The 17,991-nt window shown below is 46.4% G+C and overlaps 1 protein-coding gene and 1 long non-coding RNA gene across 6 annotated transcripts in view; one reads left to right on the top strand and one right to left on the bottom strand.

Annotated features, from left to right (window-relative positions):
- Positions 1-17,991, bottom strand: part of LOC102548080 (uncharacterized) — a 67,153-nt gene that overhangs the window by 18,230 nt on the left and 30,932 nt on the right. The window contains exon 3 of one of the 2 annotated variants that reach the window (XR_005503819.2): positions 1,832-1,968. The exons of the other annotated variant lie outside the window; for it this stretch is intronic. This is a non-coding gene — a long non-coding RNA (uncharacterized LOC102548080). The remainder of the gene's footprint in view (positions 1-1,831; positions 1,969-17,991) is intronic. 2 annotated transcript variants of the gene reach the window in all.
- Positions 1-17,991, top strand: part of Srgap3 (SLIT-ROBO Rho GTPase activating protein 3) — a 235,326-nt gene that overhangs the window by 200,519 nt on the left and 16,816 nt on the right. For 3 of the 4 annotated variants that reach the window (XM_006237048.5, XM_039108203.2, XM_039108202.2), the window contains 7 exons: positions 843-873; positions 1,850-1,910; positions 4,058-4,135; positions 9,893-10,027; positions 12,786-12,891; positions 13,094-13,321; positions 16,958-17,037. In XM_006237048.5, coding sequence (XP_006237110.1) covers positions 843-873; positions 1,850-1,910; positions 4,058-4,135; positions 9,893-10,027; positions 12,786-12,891; positions 13,094-13,321; positions 16,958-17,037 — 719 coding nt within the window. The remainder of the gene's footprint in view (positions 1-842; positions 874-1,849; positions 1,911-4,057; positions 4,136-9,892; positions 10,028-12,785; positions 12,892-13,093; positions 13,322-16,957; positions 17,038-17,991) is intronic. The other variant, NM_001191975.1, reaches the window with a different exon arrangement.

Below are 17,991 nucleotides of genomic sequence, written 5' to 3'. Positions count from 1 at the left end.
TAGTTTTTTAGTCAGCTTGGCCTTTTCACTGAGCTTGGGTGAGACTGTCCACCTACCTTCCACCTAGACCCCAACTCACTGCTCACATGACCAGAAAAATCAGGCAAGATCCCTCAATATGGGAACAAAGGCTTCAGCCACCCTCATGGTCACAAAGGTGTTCCAACTTTCTCTCATCTTCACCCTCCTCAGCTTCTGTGCTCCCAGAGGGTCTCAGAACCAGGGCAACAGTAAGGGGTTGGGAGGGAGAGCAAAGCCATGCTTCCAGTCAGAGAAGATTGTCAAGGTATTAGATGTGTTTGGAGTCTGGAATCTGGTGTGGCCTGCTGGATCCCATCTGAGGAGAATTTGTAAAATAGAACATCTAACCAAGAATGAGGTTTCCAGAGATGAATTCTAGGAGCCTGCTTACAATAGGCAGGAAGGAACCCATCTGTGGGAAGATGGTCTAACCTTGTAGGTCGTCAGGGGACCTTGGCACTGGTGACTCCCTCATGTTCAGAAACTGGGCATGATCCAGGAATGAGGTAGACACACATCTCCTATATATTGATAAGGAACGAAAGAGGCCCTTCCCTGGCATCTGGGAAAGAGGCTAGGCAGTCCATTGGAAGGCTGGCTGGGGACTGCTCAGGAACTCCTAGGAGGTCTGAAGGATGAGGTTGCTCCCCTTGGGCAGGCTGGTGGGCAAATGCCCCAAGACCATTGCTGGCTGCCATTGCGTTTTGGCATTCACGGACTCTGAAGGATCTGCACACTCTAACTGATCTTACTCCTGCATAATCTTTTCTTTTTCTTCTGCTTTGCTGCCTGTTTCTCTTTTTTGTTGTTGTTGTTATCAGAGGAAGAAGAAATGCTCGAACCAGGAACCAGGTATTTACTAGATAGGCCCACAAGCCCCATGCAGCTAGTAGATCCAACACCATCTAGAACAGAGCCCATTTTCTCTGTCGTTTGATGGGCCCATCTCCTATCCTCTCCCCAGATTCAGCATCAGTAGGTGGGGGGTGTGGCAGAGCCAAGAGCCCATCAACTTACTAGCCTTCTAGAGCGGCTACTCATAATATGCCTGTAGCGACAAGAAGGTCACCCAGTTTTAGAACTGTGAAAGAAAATTAACCGTTGCCCAAACTCTAGGAACTATAGACTAATCTATTGAATGTCCTTGTATGTCCTAGGTACAACTATTTAAACTGCATCCAATTCATCCCTTTTGATTGAGGTTAGCCACCAGATGGCCAGTGGCTGATACTGGTATCTTCTAGAACTTCTCCATGTACTATGCTTACTAATAGGCAAAATATGTACCTGGATATTTAAATTGAGACATCGTAAGATTCACCTTCTTAGAGTCCCACAGGGCTTGTAAGAGGCAGCCCTGCTTTACCCAGAGTGTGTTCTCGGTTCTGACACTAGATGCCACTGTAATAGGGAAAGGCATTGATCCTGCCCCTTGGTCCTCAAGCCCTGGGGAAAGGTGCTGAGTTGGGCAAAATAGAGTTGGAGGGAGGCAGATCATCCTTCAAGGTCAGACTCCAGCTGCCTCCACTCACGGGCTTCTGTCTCTCCTGCCCCCAGTGTGCCTGTCAAGCTGAGCCCAGTTCCTTACCAGCTGGGTAAAGAGAGAGAGCATTTCTTTGAATGTATCCTAGCTATGCCTTCTTCCGCACTTAACTGAAGGCTGTATGGTAACTATCCCTGGAGACTAGAGTTAGCAATTCCTTGCTTGTTTTCCTACTAATCACGTGGTACTAATCTTTTGGCTTGACTTGATCATCATGTTTGCAATGTCTTTTGCCCATGGTTGGGTGCCATGCCTGATAAAACTCACATGTTTTTCTTCCTTAAGGATTCAGGACAAGCTATACCACTTGTAGTCGAGAGCTGTATTCGATTCATCAATTTATATGGTAAGCACCATCTCAGTTCAGTGGGTTCAGCTCATTGTGGAACAGGTGCTGGGCCATTCTGCAAGGAAATGATATTCTCAGTCATCTTGGAAGACTCTTGGTAGTCCATGCTCTGCTTCTGGGGGAGTGAAAATGTTCCGGGGAATGAATGGCTGTTATTCCAAACACTGTCTTTGAAGTCTGTGTGCGCATGAGCGCATGGGCATGCGTGTGTGTGTGTGTGTGTGTGTGTGTGTGTGTGTGTGTGTGTGTGCCTGCGTGTGTGCGTGTCTGGGGCTTCAGGTCACTGGGGAGCAGCTATGGCATGGTTAACCATGGTGTCACCAGAAGGGCAACTTCTGTTTAAACTGCTCGTTCATCTCCATTTTGGCTGTGGGGAACTCAGGAGTGATGAAGAACAAGGAAATCAACAGTAGAAAAAGAACTTTTAGTTCTTATAGTAAGAACTGGAGTCCTTTAGCACCTCTAGAGGTTACATATAGGATCACTGCTGACCCCCAGGTCCGCAGACTCGAAAGTCCATTGTGTACAATGCTGTGGCTTTTACACATAACACATGTAATCTTCCCATAAAGAACAATCCATGTGGAGACAGATAGCACCAGATCCTATGTAAATGCTAGGCAAATAATCCTATTGTTTGGGGACTAATAAAAATAATCTATACATGTTTAATACAGATGCAGCTTTTTTCCTGAATATTTTCAAGCTGCCTTTAGTTGAGTCACTGAGTGTAGTAGCTCACGGCTAGTAGACTGTATAAATAATTTTTTCATAGTGATGCTGCCATGAAACGAGTTCAAAGGAAGGTAGCTAGTGACATTTGGAGGCAGGCTGCTTGACTAAAGCGAGAAAAGACCCCTGAGGAAGGCAGCCATGCAGCTGGGATGGAGAGAGTGGGGCCTAGCTGGGGTGAGGGAAGGGCAGTGTTCCCCGTGGGTGAAGGATATAAGTCCAGAAGAACAAGAGAAGATCGGGGTGACACAAGTCAACAAAGCCACATTTATGGCATTAGGGAAACTGAGGCAGAAGGATCACCAAGCACCGTAGGCTGGCCTGGGCTACACAGTAAGTTCAAGGTCAGCTTGGGCACATTGTGTCCCAGATTATTTATCCAGGCGCATACCTTCAATATGCAGGACACATGAATAAGTTCTATAAGCTGCTAGTGTCAGCCACTGGCCACCTAGTGGCTAGCCTGATGTGGTAAAGGCTTAAATAAGCACACAAAAAACCCAACAACTAAAGAGTTGAACCGCATTTATTGAGCATGTAGGATGTTCACGCCAAATGTCCACTAAACCCTGACTTTTGAGGGTAGACAATAAATTGCAGTGTGGATGATTGTTCTATCCAAAAGAACTGTGAGGCAGGGCAAGGTGCCCAGGGCTGCAGCAATGTTCACTTGAGAGGCCCTCTGATTCTTGCAATTGTCTAGGTTGTTGTTAGTTTCCAATTGCTACCAGGTGCCAGAGACCCCACTTTGCTATTGTCTCATAGAATCTTTAAGAAGACAAAAATAAGTGTGGCTGCCCTTTAGTCATGAGTCCAAGCTTGTACTCTTGCCTTCTTGGGAAGGGATCTTATTCTGTAGCCCAGGCTGTCCTTGAATTCTGCAAAAATCCTCTTGCCTCGATTTCAGCCTTGCAAATGCTGGGATTATAGTGCGAGCAATTCTGCCTAGCTAACCACTTTACTGTATTTATTTATTTTTGGTGCTGGGGACCTAACCCAGGGCCTATGTCCATAAGACAAAGCACTCTACCATTGACTATGCCTCCAACTCTCTGTCTCCCTGACTCCCCAATCCCAGGCCAGGATGTACTCAGAAGTTTACAGTTTCATATGGGAAGTAGTTACCCACATGAGAGGGAGGGGATAGTGTTAATAGCATTTTCCCTTCAGGCCCAGGAGCAAGTTCACAGACACGTGATTCTGCATGTGTCTGAGCATTTGGGCCAGCTGTAATTCATTGTCAAGGCCAGTTGGGGTTTCAGATGCTTGTCACCAGGAACGACTGTTCTAAAAGATAGAAGGGGAGTGAGGTAAGCATGGGAGACAATCTCCAATATTTCCAGTAGCTGATGAACTCAGTGTCTTATGTTATTTGCATTTCCTGTTTGCTTGTATCGTTATTTCTTTCTTAGGACTCCAGCAGCAGGGGATCTTCAGAGTTCCAGGGTCTCAGGTTGAAGTCAATGACATCAAGAATTCCTTTGAGAGAGGTGAGTGCAGACTGACAATCTCAAGTTCATGGGCAGGAGAAGCTGAAGTTAACATAGGTCTCAAAGTCAGTAGTGCACAGAGGCCCTAGGTCTGCAGCCGTGTTCAGATGTCTGTTCTCATTCTGATTAACTTTGGGTTCCATGACATCCTGAGGGTAGCTGGAAATCAGCCATATTGGGAGTGTTTGCACCACAGAAATTAGCACCTTGAGATGGTCTTAGCAGTTCTTTAGAATCCCCCGCTCTTCCCCTTTATCCTCTCCTACAGGCTAAATATTCCTAATCCCAACTTCTAAACCCAAACATTTGAGCGTCGATGTAACACACAATTGGAAAGTTCCACACTTGACGTCATGTGACACACACAGCTAAGCCACAGCCTCACAACTGACATCTTGTCAAGTCACCCTCAGGTTGTGTGTGTAACTCGGATGGACTTTTAAGTAGATTCTTGATCTTATTTCCAAGGCACCAAAATTCTAAAATCCCAAAGCTCCCAGCCCCACCCATTTTAGTGTCTAAGATGTTAATGTTTAATTAATTATTTATTTATTTATTTACAGATAGTGTCTTGACTAGCCTTAAACTCTTCCCAGTACTCCTGCCTGTGCTTTCCAACTGCTGAGGTTACAGGGGTGAACTATCATGCCTGATTTTCCATACCCCGTGTGTGTTTACATACTTGTGTGGGTATACGTATATGTACATGCACACATATGAGTGTGTGCATACTGTGTGAGTGTATGTATGTATGTATGTATGTATGTATGTATGTATGTATGTGTGTATGTACAAAGCTCCTATGCTTGTGGTGGCCTCAGAAGCTTCGAAAGAACAGGAGGACCCTGCAATGAAAGGACCAACTGTGCCATCAGAAGCTCAGTTCTCAATGTCTGCCTTTACCACACGGTACTTAGCCTTCTGCCATAGCAGAACCGGAAATCCAGGATGTTCTATTCAAGGAAAAGCATTGGGATATTTTGATCCCTGGCCTTCCCACATCTTCTGTCCAGGGACAGGAAGAAGACCTGGGGTGCAGGCAACCAAAACTGAATTCCCACTTCTAGTTTCATACCACTTTGGAAAGACATGCTGTGTGTCCCAGCTCAGTCTGACTTACTGCCTTATTCTCTGGGGGCCTCTGATGCTAACTAAGGTCTGAGGACTCTGATCCCAGACCCAGGTCCCGGCAGCACGCACATCCCATCTCAGTAGGCAGTGAAGCACACCTACTCTTTCCTTTCTCAGTAGCTCAACTGGCTTCAAACACACTGCATAGCCTTGACCTCTTTGTAATCCTCCTGCTTCAGCTTCCCCAGTGCCAGGATTACAAGCATGAGCCGCCAGCTCTGGCTAGAAGACACCTTATTATTTTATTTTATTTTATCTTATTTTATTTTATCTTATTTTATTATGTGAGCCTCCTTGGTTTAGGAGTGTGTGGTTTAATGCCATTGGCTGAGCTCTGAGTCTGACTCCCACCCATCTGGTTCCCACATTTATCATCATCCTTGGAGGAGTGAAGTCTCTGCCTCCCATACCCTCAGTTCTACCACAGGGCATGTCTGGATTCAGGGTGAAGGAAGCATTCTGCAGCCTGTACAGTACAGCTCTTTTGTGCCCCAGTCAATCTGGGGTTGCACTGGGTATTGAGAGCAAATCTGGCTGGCTGTAGTGCTCAGTGGCCTCGTAGGGGTAAGGGGAGCTTCAGCTCTGGAGAACACAGCACTGCCGCTTTTGGAAACTGCCAGTCATTTCTGCAAACATGCAGCAAACCTTCTACTGAATGAGATTATAGCTCAAAAGTACAATCTGAGCAGAAGTATCCCTACCAATGTACACATGTACACACATATATGTATGTATACACCTATATACATATATACACATATATGACCTTGACTCTCTTGGTGCAGTCCTTGAGGAGGACTGGCACCCTGGCAGGACCCCCAACCCCGACCTTTTCCTGCATTGTCTCTCTCTGTTGTTAAGCTTGCAGCAACGAGCGACCTCACCCTTCCCTCAGATCTCAGCTGAGGCCAGCATTTCCAGTCAACTGCCTGGGTGTAAGTGAAAAGTATTTTCTGCTCTCATTGAGGCTTGGGCCCTCATGTCCCTGGGAATCTCCTGACCCACATCACAGCCACAGAAAAAGACAGAAAGAGCAAAAGGAAACAGAAACAAACAAACCGACAAGTCTCTATTTTCTTTGTCCATATTTCCAGTTGTGTCTCCTCCTTGTCTTGTCATTGCAAAATGATTCTCCCTCTCCCAGCAGCCTTGTTCTTTGGGAAGCCACCTCACACTGCAGTCCAGTCCTCTTCCAGGACTCAGTGGATCTCGGCTTGCCCTCTGGCTTACCAGGAATGATAGCTCTCATTCCCCCCTAGATAAAACGGTCATCTCCATGACCTTCATTCAGCTTCGATTTGTTGCTCCTGAGCCCAGATAGACTGGTCTTGCAGAAGGCCAAAGGCCTGGACTAGAGAATGTCATGGTGATTTCATTCAGGGAGAAAGGCAAGAGATGATGCTAGTGATGGTGATGATGGTGGTTGTGTGTAATTGTGTGTGTGTGTGTGTAATTGTGTGTGTGTGTTTATCTATGTATGTACACATACATAAATGGGTATGTTGAAAGTTAACATGTTATTCAAGCGATTATTTTTAAATGTGTTTTTTCTTCCTTAGAGGAGAAAGAGTCTCACCTTGGTGGGGCCATCTGAGAGGTTAACTTAGGGAGCATCAGGTTGGGCACTTGTCTGGCTAGGAAGGCAGTTGGGAGCTCTACTCTGGCTCATGCTCTGTAAGCTGCCAGCCCTGGTACAGAACAGAAGAAGACTTTTTCAGATTGGCATTAAAACACACTGGGACTAGAAGAGACTGCCAATACCACACGTCCGCTTCCTCCGAAGGCAGAGGGAAGAGATCCAGGTTGTGTGCTCAGATGTGTTCATTGCTTGGCAGACACAGGTGTTCCAGCTGCTAGTGAAAACTTCCCTCAACACCTCTGGGAAGGCGTTAGATTACTCTCTGCTTCCTTTCACCTCCCCTGGGAACATTCTCAGTAATAGACCAGCTTAGCAGCCCCCAGTTAAACTGCAGAGAGCCACTCCTCTGAAATGCCGTATTTCCCCATCCAAATGATGACAACCTCAGAAGACTGGCAATAGGCCATGGGCAGAGCTGGAGAAGACAGCCTTCTCCAGAAGGAGTACAAAGTGGTGTGGCCCCAATGAGAGGGCTTTGACTACAAGTGACAAATCACACCCGTGGTGACCCAGTGTGCCTACTTCCAGAAACTGAGCTGAGACTTGCCTCCACAAATACAAATGTGCCCAGGCAGACTATTCACTGTGGCAATATTCATCATGGCAAAAGAGAGAAGTCAAATGTGGAGCTGGTGATGTATGGCTCAATGGATGAAAACACTTGTCTAAGCCTAATGACCCGATTCCTGGAATCCATATGATTTGGAGAGAGTTGACTTCTGCAAGTTGTCCGCTGACCTCCAGATGTCTGCCTTATCATATGCATACAAATAACTAACTAGGTATAATTTAAAGCGTAGCTAGTAAGTCAATGCAGTCCTGTAGGTCAAGTGAGTGAAGTGCGGTCTTCCTCTGTGACCGGGCTGTTTGCCACCATTAGAAAGAGAAAGACTTCTGAGATGTCCTTTGGAGAGATTTCCAGGATTTGCTGCTGAAGTGAAGGAACACGTTTATGCAGGAGCGAATGGCATTTTGTGTAAGAAGTGAGGGTCAGTGAAGAGTATATAGAGTTGCTCCCATCTTTAGGGGACTGGCTCAAGAACCACCCTAGAACCTAGAAACCCAGCAGTGCTCAAACGCGTTTGTGAATGTAGCATGTTTATAGACCCCACACGGCAGGCACATCCAGCCATCATCTGTAGGTGACTCACGATGCCTAACGCAATGGAAACACCATGTACGTGGTGGTTAAACTGTTGTTTAGAAAAGAGAGGCCAAGAAAACAAGTCTACTGAGTGTGGACGGAATCTCTTCTTTACTGTGGTGTGTGTCTACATGGTGTGTATGTGTGCTCATGTGTGTTCATGTGTGTGCAGATGCACGTGGAGACCAGAAGTCAATCAACACAGGGTGTCTTAGTTCTTCACCTTCTATGTTTGAGGCTGGGCCTTTTATTGAATCCGAGCTTGCTGATTGGCTTGACTGCTGGCCTATGAACTGTGGGGATCTTCCTGTCTGCCCTCTCTCAGTGCTGGATCACGCACACCACCACACCTGTCATTCATATGGTTGCTAGGGACAAACTCAGGAGCTCATGCTGTGCAGCAAGCCGCTCACTGACCCACCCTTAGCCCTGAGAGGCAATCTCTTTTTAAAAATATTTTCATCATCTTTGTTGAACCCACAGATGTGCAACTTGTGAGTGCAGAGCGCTGACTATACATGTGTTTGCTCATCTGCTGTAATAGAAACGCAACAGACGAATCAGACTAAAGAAAATGGTGGTGTGTAAGGTGTGGAGGGAAAGGGTAAAGAAGGGCCTTCTCTCTGAGAGCCTTTAAATATGGTTTGGGGAGGTGAGCAGATGAGGGCCTGAGTTCAGATACCCAGCATTCATGTAGAAGCAGGTATAACTGTAGGTTTGTGTAACCCCAGTGCTTGGGAGCCCGGACATGTGGCTATCTGGAGCTCATTGGCCAAGCTAACTGCACCAATGAGCTCCTAGGGTAACAAGGCAAGAACTAGCACTGGAGACCGACCCCACATGGTGGATCATGCTGACCACAGGGACTAGCGGGCAGACTTACAGTGCCAGGATTCTGTTCTCACTTCACAAGTCTCACATGTGCTGCAAAAAAGGGATTACCTCTATGGTGTTTAAAGAAATAAAAAGGCTACCACCTTTAACTCAGTGCTCTACGTAACTAGTAGCAGGCATTCTGTGCCTCTGTATCCTTGTCCAAAATAGTCAACCTGAGTTGAGTCATGAGGAAAGTGAGAGAAAGGCACAGTATGAGGCAATTCTACAAGACAGAGAGACCTACTTCATCAAGCACAAATTTGTCACTCAAAAAAAGAATGGAGTATATTTTATACTTATAAAACCCAAGAGGCAGCCACTGAACTAAGCATCCAACACATGCCTTCCATCCCAGTATTTGGGAGCAGAAGCAGAAGATTGTCCCAAGTTCCAGGCTATCCACATCTCAAACAAACAAACAAACAAACGAAGGAACGAACAAACAAGAGGAACAACTGACAACCAGCAAATGGACTGTGGGAACTCAGGATAGTGCCTATATCTTGAAAACAAAAATCTATGACAGACATAGTGGGATAGTTGGCTGAGTCTGAATGTGGGCTGTGCACGGTGTTATTTTTGGAAGATCGCTCTCTCTCTCTTGGGTTGGATTAAAGTTATCATCGTTAGCCAAGAGTGTCCTGATTCTTAAGAGAAATGTGTTACAATGTCAAAAATTCTCAAAATTTTGAGTCATGGTATATATAATAAATAAAAACTCAAGAGAGGGCTATGTAATAGATGATGGACAGTCATAATTAGATGTTTATCCCTTCTGAGTATTTTCTAATAGGACATTTAAAACATGCACAGACCGAGGGTCGCAGGTTCTCAGGCTTGTCCCTTCCTCTTCCTCCTGTCCAGGCTGTCCAGGTCACTTCCTCTTTCAACTGAGAAAGGAGAATATCTTCCAGTATTGGAGAGAGATTCTCTTTCCTCACCAAGCTAAAACATTGTCTCCACACAGGTGAAGACCCCCTCGTGGATGACCAAAATGAGCGAGATATCAATTCAGTTGCTGGTGTTTTAAAACTGTATTTCCGAGGACTGGAAAACCCACTCTTTCCTAAGGAAAGGTTTCAAGATTTGATATCTACTATTAGTAAGTATTTTGCAGGTGGGATGGCCCATTGCTTCATGGATCTTTATAGAAGTTGAAATGCTGGCTTTTTATCCTGCCAGGCCCAGGAGAAGGATAGATACTGTGAACAGAGTCTGGTCCTTAGAGAGCTTAAAGACCCAGGTCTACAGGCACAGTAGGCTAATGGACATGGGGTTCTCCCTATGTACAACAGGAGCTAAGGGGAGAAGCAGAGGGAAACCTGGGGTCACAGAATAGACCTGGGGGAGGCATGTGAGCAAGACTTCCAAGAGGAGGGAACACAGGGAAGCCTGGAAGGGTTGGGGACAGTGGTACTGTTGGATCAGCAGGACAGAGAATGATGCAGTCAAATGTAACAAGAGGAGTAGATTTGAAAGTCTTTGAAGGACCTCACAGCTTTGTACCTTAGGGGTTAGGGATCCAGGGAAAGTTTGGGGATCAGGTCAGCAGACAAGAGAAATGAGAAGAGTTAGCTGACTGGGAGATTATCTTTACACTGGTAGTCATGAGAGTACTTGGCTGTTGGAGGAGATGTTGGCCGTCGGGATGTGTCCCCAGTGTAGGACAGTAGAAGAAGAATGTTTAAGCTCTCATGTGTTCATTCTTTGTCCCCTGGCTTCCTCAGTGTTTCCTTCCTGATCACCTTTTAAGATCTATGCCAAACTCTAAACTATCTCTCAAACACCCAGGCCCCAAAGGTCCGTCCTGCCTAGGCTCCATGTCACTGGCTTATTGGTTTCATTAGACCAGATCCTCATAATCCAGGTCCTGTGCAGGACAATGAGTAGACACGAGGTACATCCCATGTCTGCGCCTGATTAGAGATGCATGGTGAAAGGATCTCTTCTGTTCTGTCTAGGGCTACCATTATATCATAGAGAAAGCCATACCCATCAAAGTTCTTCCAGACACAATGGCCAGGGTCAGCCTCAGAAGCTTTGTAAATAGAGCCTACCTGTAATTTGGTGGCGCTTCATTGCATTTATTGAACAATAGCCTCCACTTCTGTGCTTAAGACTTCCAGAGTTGCATTTACCCACGGGTGGCTGCAGTCTGGGAGTTTTGAATGGAAACTCGTAGAAATAATGCTTAAGTTTTTCACGACCTTTATCTTGGGTGCTGCTATAACTGCTCTCTTTCCTTGTTACTACCTTCCTGGGTCTATTTTACGAAGTAAACTTTACCAAAGATATGTACGCACAGACAGATGTGGTCTCACATTGTCCTGCCTTCTGCATATCCCCACTGTTACATATTTTCATGTCACCTCCTAATTAAAACAAAGAAGTCTCCTTTTTTCTTTTTTCAAACAGATTTGTTTATTCATACATATGAATACTATTTGCATGTATGCCTGCATGACAGAAGAGGGCATCAGATTGCATTATAGGTAGCTGTGAGCCACCATGTGGTTGCTGGGAATTGAACTCAGGACCTCTGGAAGAGCAACCAGTACTCTTAACTGCTGAGCCATCTCTCCAGTCTTCCTTTTTTTTTCTTAATAGTAATTTAAGTACTCTTTTTATTAAAAAAAAGTCAAAACTGTTTTTAAGATCTACAATGTAGCTAACAGCCATAGGGAAGTACAGAGGATCTAGAGGACTTACAGAGGGGCAGTGTTTTGTTTTTTTCACTTTATAAGAAACTGACTGTGAGCTGACTTGGGTGAGATTTCCTCTAGCCAGGTCTTGAAGGTGAGTTAGAGGGACCATCCTGTTGAAATTTAAGGCAGGCAACATTGATTCATGTGCCCTTCACAGATAAGGCATGTGGGTGACGGATGCCAATATAGATTTCCACTTACTATACAACCCCACACAATGCCTTGTCAAGAAGCAAGAACTCCAGCTTTGGCAATAGCACCTCATTGAGAACTATGGTTCTAGGTAGTCCTCAGACTCTATGGAAGAACAATGGCTGGGAGATGAGGTAGGCAAGAGTGTCGGTAGCCCTGTCATGTTGCTCCTGAGGAGAAAGGGGTCTTTTGGAGGTTGGAGTTCTGTGAGGAAAACACTGACATTGTGTGACTTGTCTGCCCATTGACACTTCACTTCTTGTAGTTCCAGGTTGCCAACTCCATAGGTATTCTGTCTTTGCAGGCCATCATACCAGAGTTTGATGCTCTTTGGTTCTGAGAATGAATCCCTGATGAGATCCAGGGCATGTGCCAAGCTCTCTAGTCAGTAGGTCACTCAAGAGGAGCCTGTGTTTGCACTGTTCTTTTCTAAGCAACTGTAGCATTGCCAGGCTGTGCTATGGCTGGTACCTGTTGCATTTTACTAAACCACTGTCCCTGTCTGTGTCATCAGGATTCCAAGGCTGTCAGTGACAGAAATTTAAACAATCCAAGTCCATAAAACAGAGAGTGTCAGATCCTCTACCAGAAAACTTTAGGCCATTTGCTTTGGACTTCACGTGGCCAGTCTGGGGTTTCTGTCATTCTTCTGACCACCAGGCAGGTTTCTCTTTTCTGACAGATCTCCAGTCTTACCAGATGTTCTGCTTACCCAAGTCCCAGGCACCTCTCTGTAGGTTTTTCCACAAGTCCTCAAAAGAAGCTCAAAGAGGTTCTAAGTAGGCTAACCCACAACCTGTCTTATTCTGATTGGCTCTAGCCAGGATCTCTTGTATGAATTCCAGCTGAAAGTACAGCCATCTTGACTGGTCTCTGTAGCTGATGGAGGAGGTGGGGCCTGGAGATACCCACTGCCTTGCTCTCTAAGGGTGATGGTCACCTTGAACCCTCTGTGCCTTACAGAACTGGAGAACCCAGCTGACAGGGTGCACCCAATCCAGCAGATCCTCATCACCCTGCCCCGCGTGGTCATTGTGGTCATGAGATACCTCTTTGCTTTCCTCAATCAGTGAGTACCTGGCCCAGGGAGCCCTCTGCAACTCGCCTCCTCTGGGAGGGCTGTCCCAAGGCTCTTATAAATGCTATCGTTATAAATCAGAATATAGGAACTTCTGCATTTGAGTTGAGTCCCCATTCCCCACTCCCAAAGGAAAGAAGCTCTGGGGGAGGATTTGCCTTTTGGATGACAATGAGTACCTGTTCTCTCCTAGCCTTTCCCAGTACAGTGATGAGAACATGATGGATCCCTACAACTTGGCCATCTGCTTCGGGCCCACCCTCATGCACATCCCTGATGGGCAGGACCCTGTATCCTGCCAGGCACATGTCAATGAAGTCATCAAAACCATCATCATCCACCATGAAGCCATCTTCCCCAGCCCGAGGGAGCTAGAGGGACCCGTATACGAAAAATGCATGGCTGGAGGGGAAGAGTACTGGTAAGGCATCCTTCCTTTCTTAATATTCCTGTTACATCACCCTATTGTTAAAAACAGTCCAAAGCTGTCTAGTTTTTTTTTTCATTATACTAGGGACAGGCACTATATCTAGTTTTCCTTGTAAGTTTTACAGCAGTCCATTGTGAGAAACAACTATATCAGTCAAGATTGCATAAGTTATAAGGAGTAAGAACATGCCTCCCCATAGCCTGCGCCAATATGCATTTGTAGTTTACTTCACTGAAACATTTAGGGTTATACCTTCAGGTGTGGCTGGATCCAGAGGCTCAGCAGTTGACAGCACCTGGCCCTGCAGTCTCCACCCCTTGGCTTCCCTTAGTGGCTATCAGAGGGAAGCTCCAGCTTTGTCACTAACTCTCTGGGCAGCTTCAACACAAAAAGAGCCTTCCCTTTCTCAGTTGTTCCAGTAGAGGCTTCCCAAGAGTTATTTCAGGACTCCATCTGGGTCTGAAGGGCTCTTATAGTGTGGTGGCTGGCCAGGTAACCTTTCTTTCTCGGGAAGCAGAGGAGTGGGTGTTCCCACATGAACCTCCAGTCACTGACCCCTCCCACCCAGGAGCTCTTTCTCCCAGAGTTTCATTTCTTTGCATACCCCATCTCAAGTCAATAGTCATCAGTTGGGTAGCCCTCTAAGCTGCTATGATGCTTTATATAAGGAGAAATAGTTAGGAACCTTTTCAGACCCAGGTCTGGCTTCCTTCTTCAAGCTAAGTCTGAGAGTGAAGACAGATATGTGTTTAACTGTTATGAATGACTATCTAGACAGCACCAATAAACCAGATGTGTCAGGAAGCTAGAGCTAAGGAAAGTTGTCACACTGAAAAATGATTGAGGAGCTTAGGGAATAGCCCAGTGATGGGGCATATACTTACTGTGGGGGAGGTCCTGAATTGGATCCTCAACACCAAAATAAAACAAACAAACAAAGGTTAATGTGGCGGCTGTAGTGATGGCTCAGCAGTTAAGAGTATGCATTGCTCTTATAGGAGACCCAAGTTCAGTTCCCAGCACCCAAGTCTGGCAGCTCACGGCTGCCTATTCTCCAGTTCCGGGTGGACTTGATGCCTCTGCCTTCCACAGGCACCTGCGTTCCTACACATATTGTCCTCGCCCTCTGCATATAAATAACTTTTAAAATAAGATAAATGTTTTTAAAGAAATAGGTACTTTTACCCCTGCTTTAAACATCACACAATGTGTGCATACATTAGATGACCTTATATTTCCCAACTATGTATAATTTTTATGATCTTTGTACAGTTACATTTTAATTAAAACAGAGAATTCAGTAAGGGAGGACGAATGCAGAGAGGAGAAAATTAAACATGCTGCTTGACATGCTTAAACGTTCCTGCTGTCACATTGTCCCCAGCCCAGGCCAACACAGCCACACACTTAAGTCTTTCAGCCAGGTGCCTAGAGGGAACGTAGGCATTTCAGTTTGAATTTTTTGCAACAGTGTCTCCCTATTTAGCACACGCTGCTCTTGAACTTGTGATCCTCCTGCCTCAGTAAGTGCTGGGATGATAGACTTGATCTACCATGCACAGTGGGAATTCAGGTTTACATTAAAGTGTTCTTGGATGCTTGGATTACCTCCATTCTCTGGGGTTAATTGAGCAACTGCTTCAAAGTTGAACATTCCTCCCCAAACAGACATGAAAGGCTGTGAGGGTCGCTGGTCACAGTGGTGTCTGCTTGCAGCTCTCTATCCTAACACTGTACAAGTCTCTTACGCTTCTAGAAAGCACAGTTTCTTCACAAAGAGAAACTAAGCACACAAATACACACGTACCACTTTTGCACTTTTCTTCGTTTCCTGTAGGGTAGAGAATTAGTAATTACATGGCCATTTTGAAGGCATTTTCAAAACCAAAAAGGGAAGTGAGGCTGAGGGTCCCAGTATAGTAAACAAGATTCATCCACACAGCGATGCTGCCTCCACCACCACCTACCCCCACGATCCAGATCCTCTTGGGACTGGGTCTCCTGTGGCAGGGATGGTATTTGAGAAGGAGCAGCTCCAGTGGGAGGAGTGTTGAGGGACGCCTGTCCCAGAAGGGGTCCCTGAGCCAATCACCGGCCACCAGGAAAGGTTTCCCAAGGAGGTTACAAAAGATCCAAGCCAGCAGCTTAAACTGGAGCCAACTCACAGAGGACTGGGCCAAGAAAGTCCTAGGCCTAGAGCCCTCGATAGAATGAAAAGTGTCTAGGTTTGTTGATTCAGAGTATGTGACAAGAGGGTGGGGAGGTACCAGGCTCCACAGGTAAGCTGGAGGCCAGTTCTGATGTCCATGATTTGGAATTAATCCTGATGGGAATGGGGAATTTTTCACAATACAGTCTATTTCTTTTTGTTCTTTTGAAAACAGAGGCTCAGGTAGCCCAGACTGGCCCCAAACTCATTATATAGCGGAAGCTCACTTGAACTTCTGCTCCTCCTGCCTTTACCTACTGAGAGCTGGAATTAAAGGTGTGCACTACCAGGCCAGGTTTGTTTTGTGCTGGAGATGAAAGCCAGGCCTTTGTACATGCCGGACACGACCAGCTGAGCTGCCCAGAGCTCTCGGTTCTTTTCTACCAGCATCATGAATGTCACCTCCTCTAAACAGCCACCCCATCACTCCATGTCGGTCCCTCTGCTGTCCCCCCCCTCCTGCACAGCCTGTCTCTTTCTTAGAAATCATTATTTTGTCTAGCAACTGTTTGTGCATTGCCTCAGCGTTTTCTCTCCCAAGAATGTGAGCAGTGAGGTGAGGGACCTAGTCCATTTGGTTTGTCATCGTATTCGTCCTACTTAATGTAGTGGTGTGTAAACCCAGTCAATAAGCTGATGAAAACTACACACACACACACACACACACACACACACGCACACGCGCGCACACACACACACATACACGCACACACACACATACACACACACATACACGCACACACACGCACACACACACATACACGCACACACACGCACACACACACACACGCACACACACATACACGCACACACACACACACATACACACACACACATACACGCACACACACGCACACACACACACGCACACACACACACACGCACACACACACACACGCACACACACGCACACAAAGAGAAGAACCCTGGCTTCCAGAAGGTTGTGGTCTACCACTGCCGTCTGGATCTCACGGAACAAAACTATTTCGGCCCACTTCTGCTACTGTACTAGAATACGTGAGTCTGAGTCATCTGTAATAAACTGAAATCTGCGTGGCTCAAGGTTCTGAAAGCTAAGAGGTATATGCACATGTGCCGAGGGCCTTCATGCTGCACTGTCCTGTGGTGGAAGGCAGAAGGAAAGAAAGTGTGAGAACAAGCAAGATAGCCCAAAGCAGTCAATCGGCAAAGCTGTCAGTCAGCTCTCATGATAACCAACCCACATCTTGATTGACACCAATCAGTTTCTGTTAACACAGCCCTTGTGACCTCATTGCCTCTGCCTAGGTTATACCTCCAAATATGGTGATATTAGGGATGGCATTTCCGACACATGTGGGCCACATACTCAAGCCTGTGACAGTCTAGTCAGTTCCATAGCTAGGGCTCACGGGTCCTCTTCCTGTGTTTGCTTACAGTGACAGCCCACACAGTGAGCCGGGGACCATTGATGAAGTTGACCATGACAATGGCACGGAGCCTCATACCAGCGATGAAGGTGAGTAACACAGAAGGTCTAGGCCAAAAACCTCACAGGGACCTCTCCTGCTTACTCCAGGCAGCCACAGGGCCAGCCTTACAGCCCCTCAGCTCTCCAAGCAGCACAGAGACGGACCCAGGAAAGCCTTTGTATATGCCTTGGGTCCCAGCACAGGCCCACATAGATCCTGGTGGGTGCTGGGCATTTGTTGCATACCATTCCTGGTGCATGTGGTCCTCTGTGTGTCCTGCTTGGGTCCCAATGGTCTGTTCTGCACCAGGACTTTGCTGGGACCTAGTGTGTGGTGATGAGTGTGGCGAGCCCTCAAGGCGTTCTCAGCAGACCTCAACAGATTGGTAGCAGCTCCTTAAGAACTGACTGACAATGTGAGATTAAAGGGTCATCTCCAGTGCAGGGGCACCTGCAAATTACCTCAATAGTGAGGACTGTGGAGAGAAACAGAAGTGTGTGTAGAGAGAGAGAGGAAGGGGCCCATCTACCTGATTCCTCTACTCCTGCCAGATGAGGAACAGAGCCATGCTGGTTTCCATGGAAACTGGACCACACAGATGCACATTCTGAGAGAAATGGGCTCAGGCCTCCTTACCCACTTGATAGAGTGGGCAGAGTCTAGGCCAGAACCTCACAGGGGTTTCTCACGCTTACACAAGCCAGCCACAGGGCCAGTCCTCACAGGCCCTCAGCTCTCCAAACAGCACAGCTGCCCTTCAGTACCCGGGGCCCCATGGTACTTAGAGGAATCACTAAAACCTTCGCTCGCCTGGAAAAGCAGCAGCGTGATATTCTGTCTTGAGATCTCTTGCCCAATTTAATTTCATCTTTTTTAGTATTGAGTTAGAACAGCTCTTTACATATTCTAAATATAAGTTCCTTATCTCAAATATGATTTCTGAATGTTTTCTTCCACTATGAGACTTGGTTTTTGCTTTACCATTGGTGTCCTTTGAAGCA

The sequence above is a fragment of the Rattus norvegicus genome, chromosome 4 (genome assembly GCF_036323735.1).
Source record: "Rattus norvegicus strain BN/NHsdMcwi chromosome 4, GRCr8, whole genome shotgun sequence".
In the NCBI taxonomy this organism is placed as follows: domain Eukaryota; kingdom Metazoa; phylum Chordata; class Mammalia; order Rodentia; family Muridae; genus Rattus; species Rattus norvegicus.
This window is presented reverse-complemented; position numbering and strand designations above follow the sequence as displayed.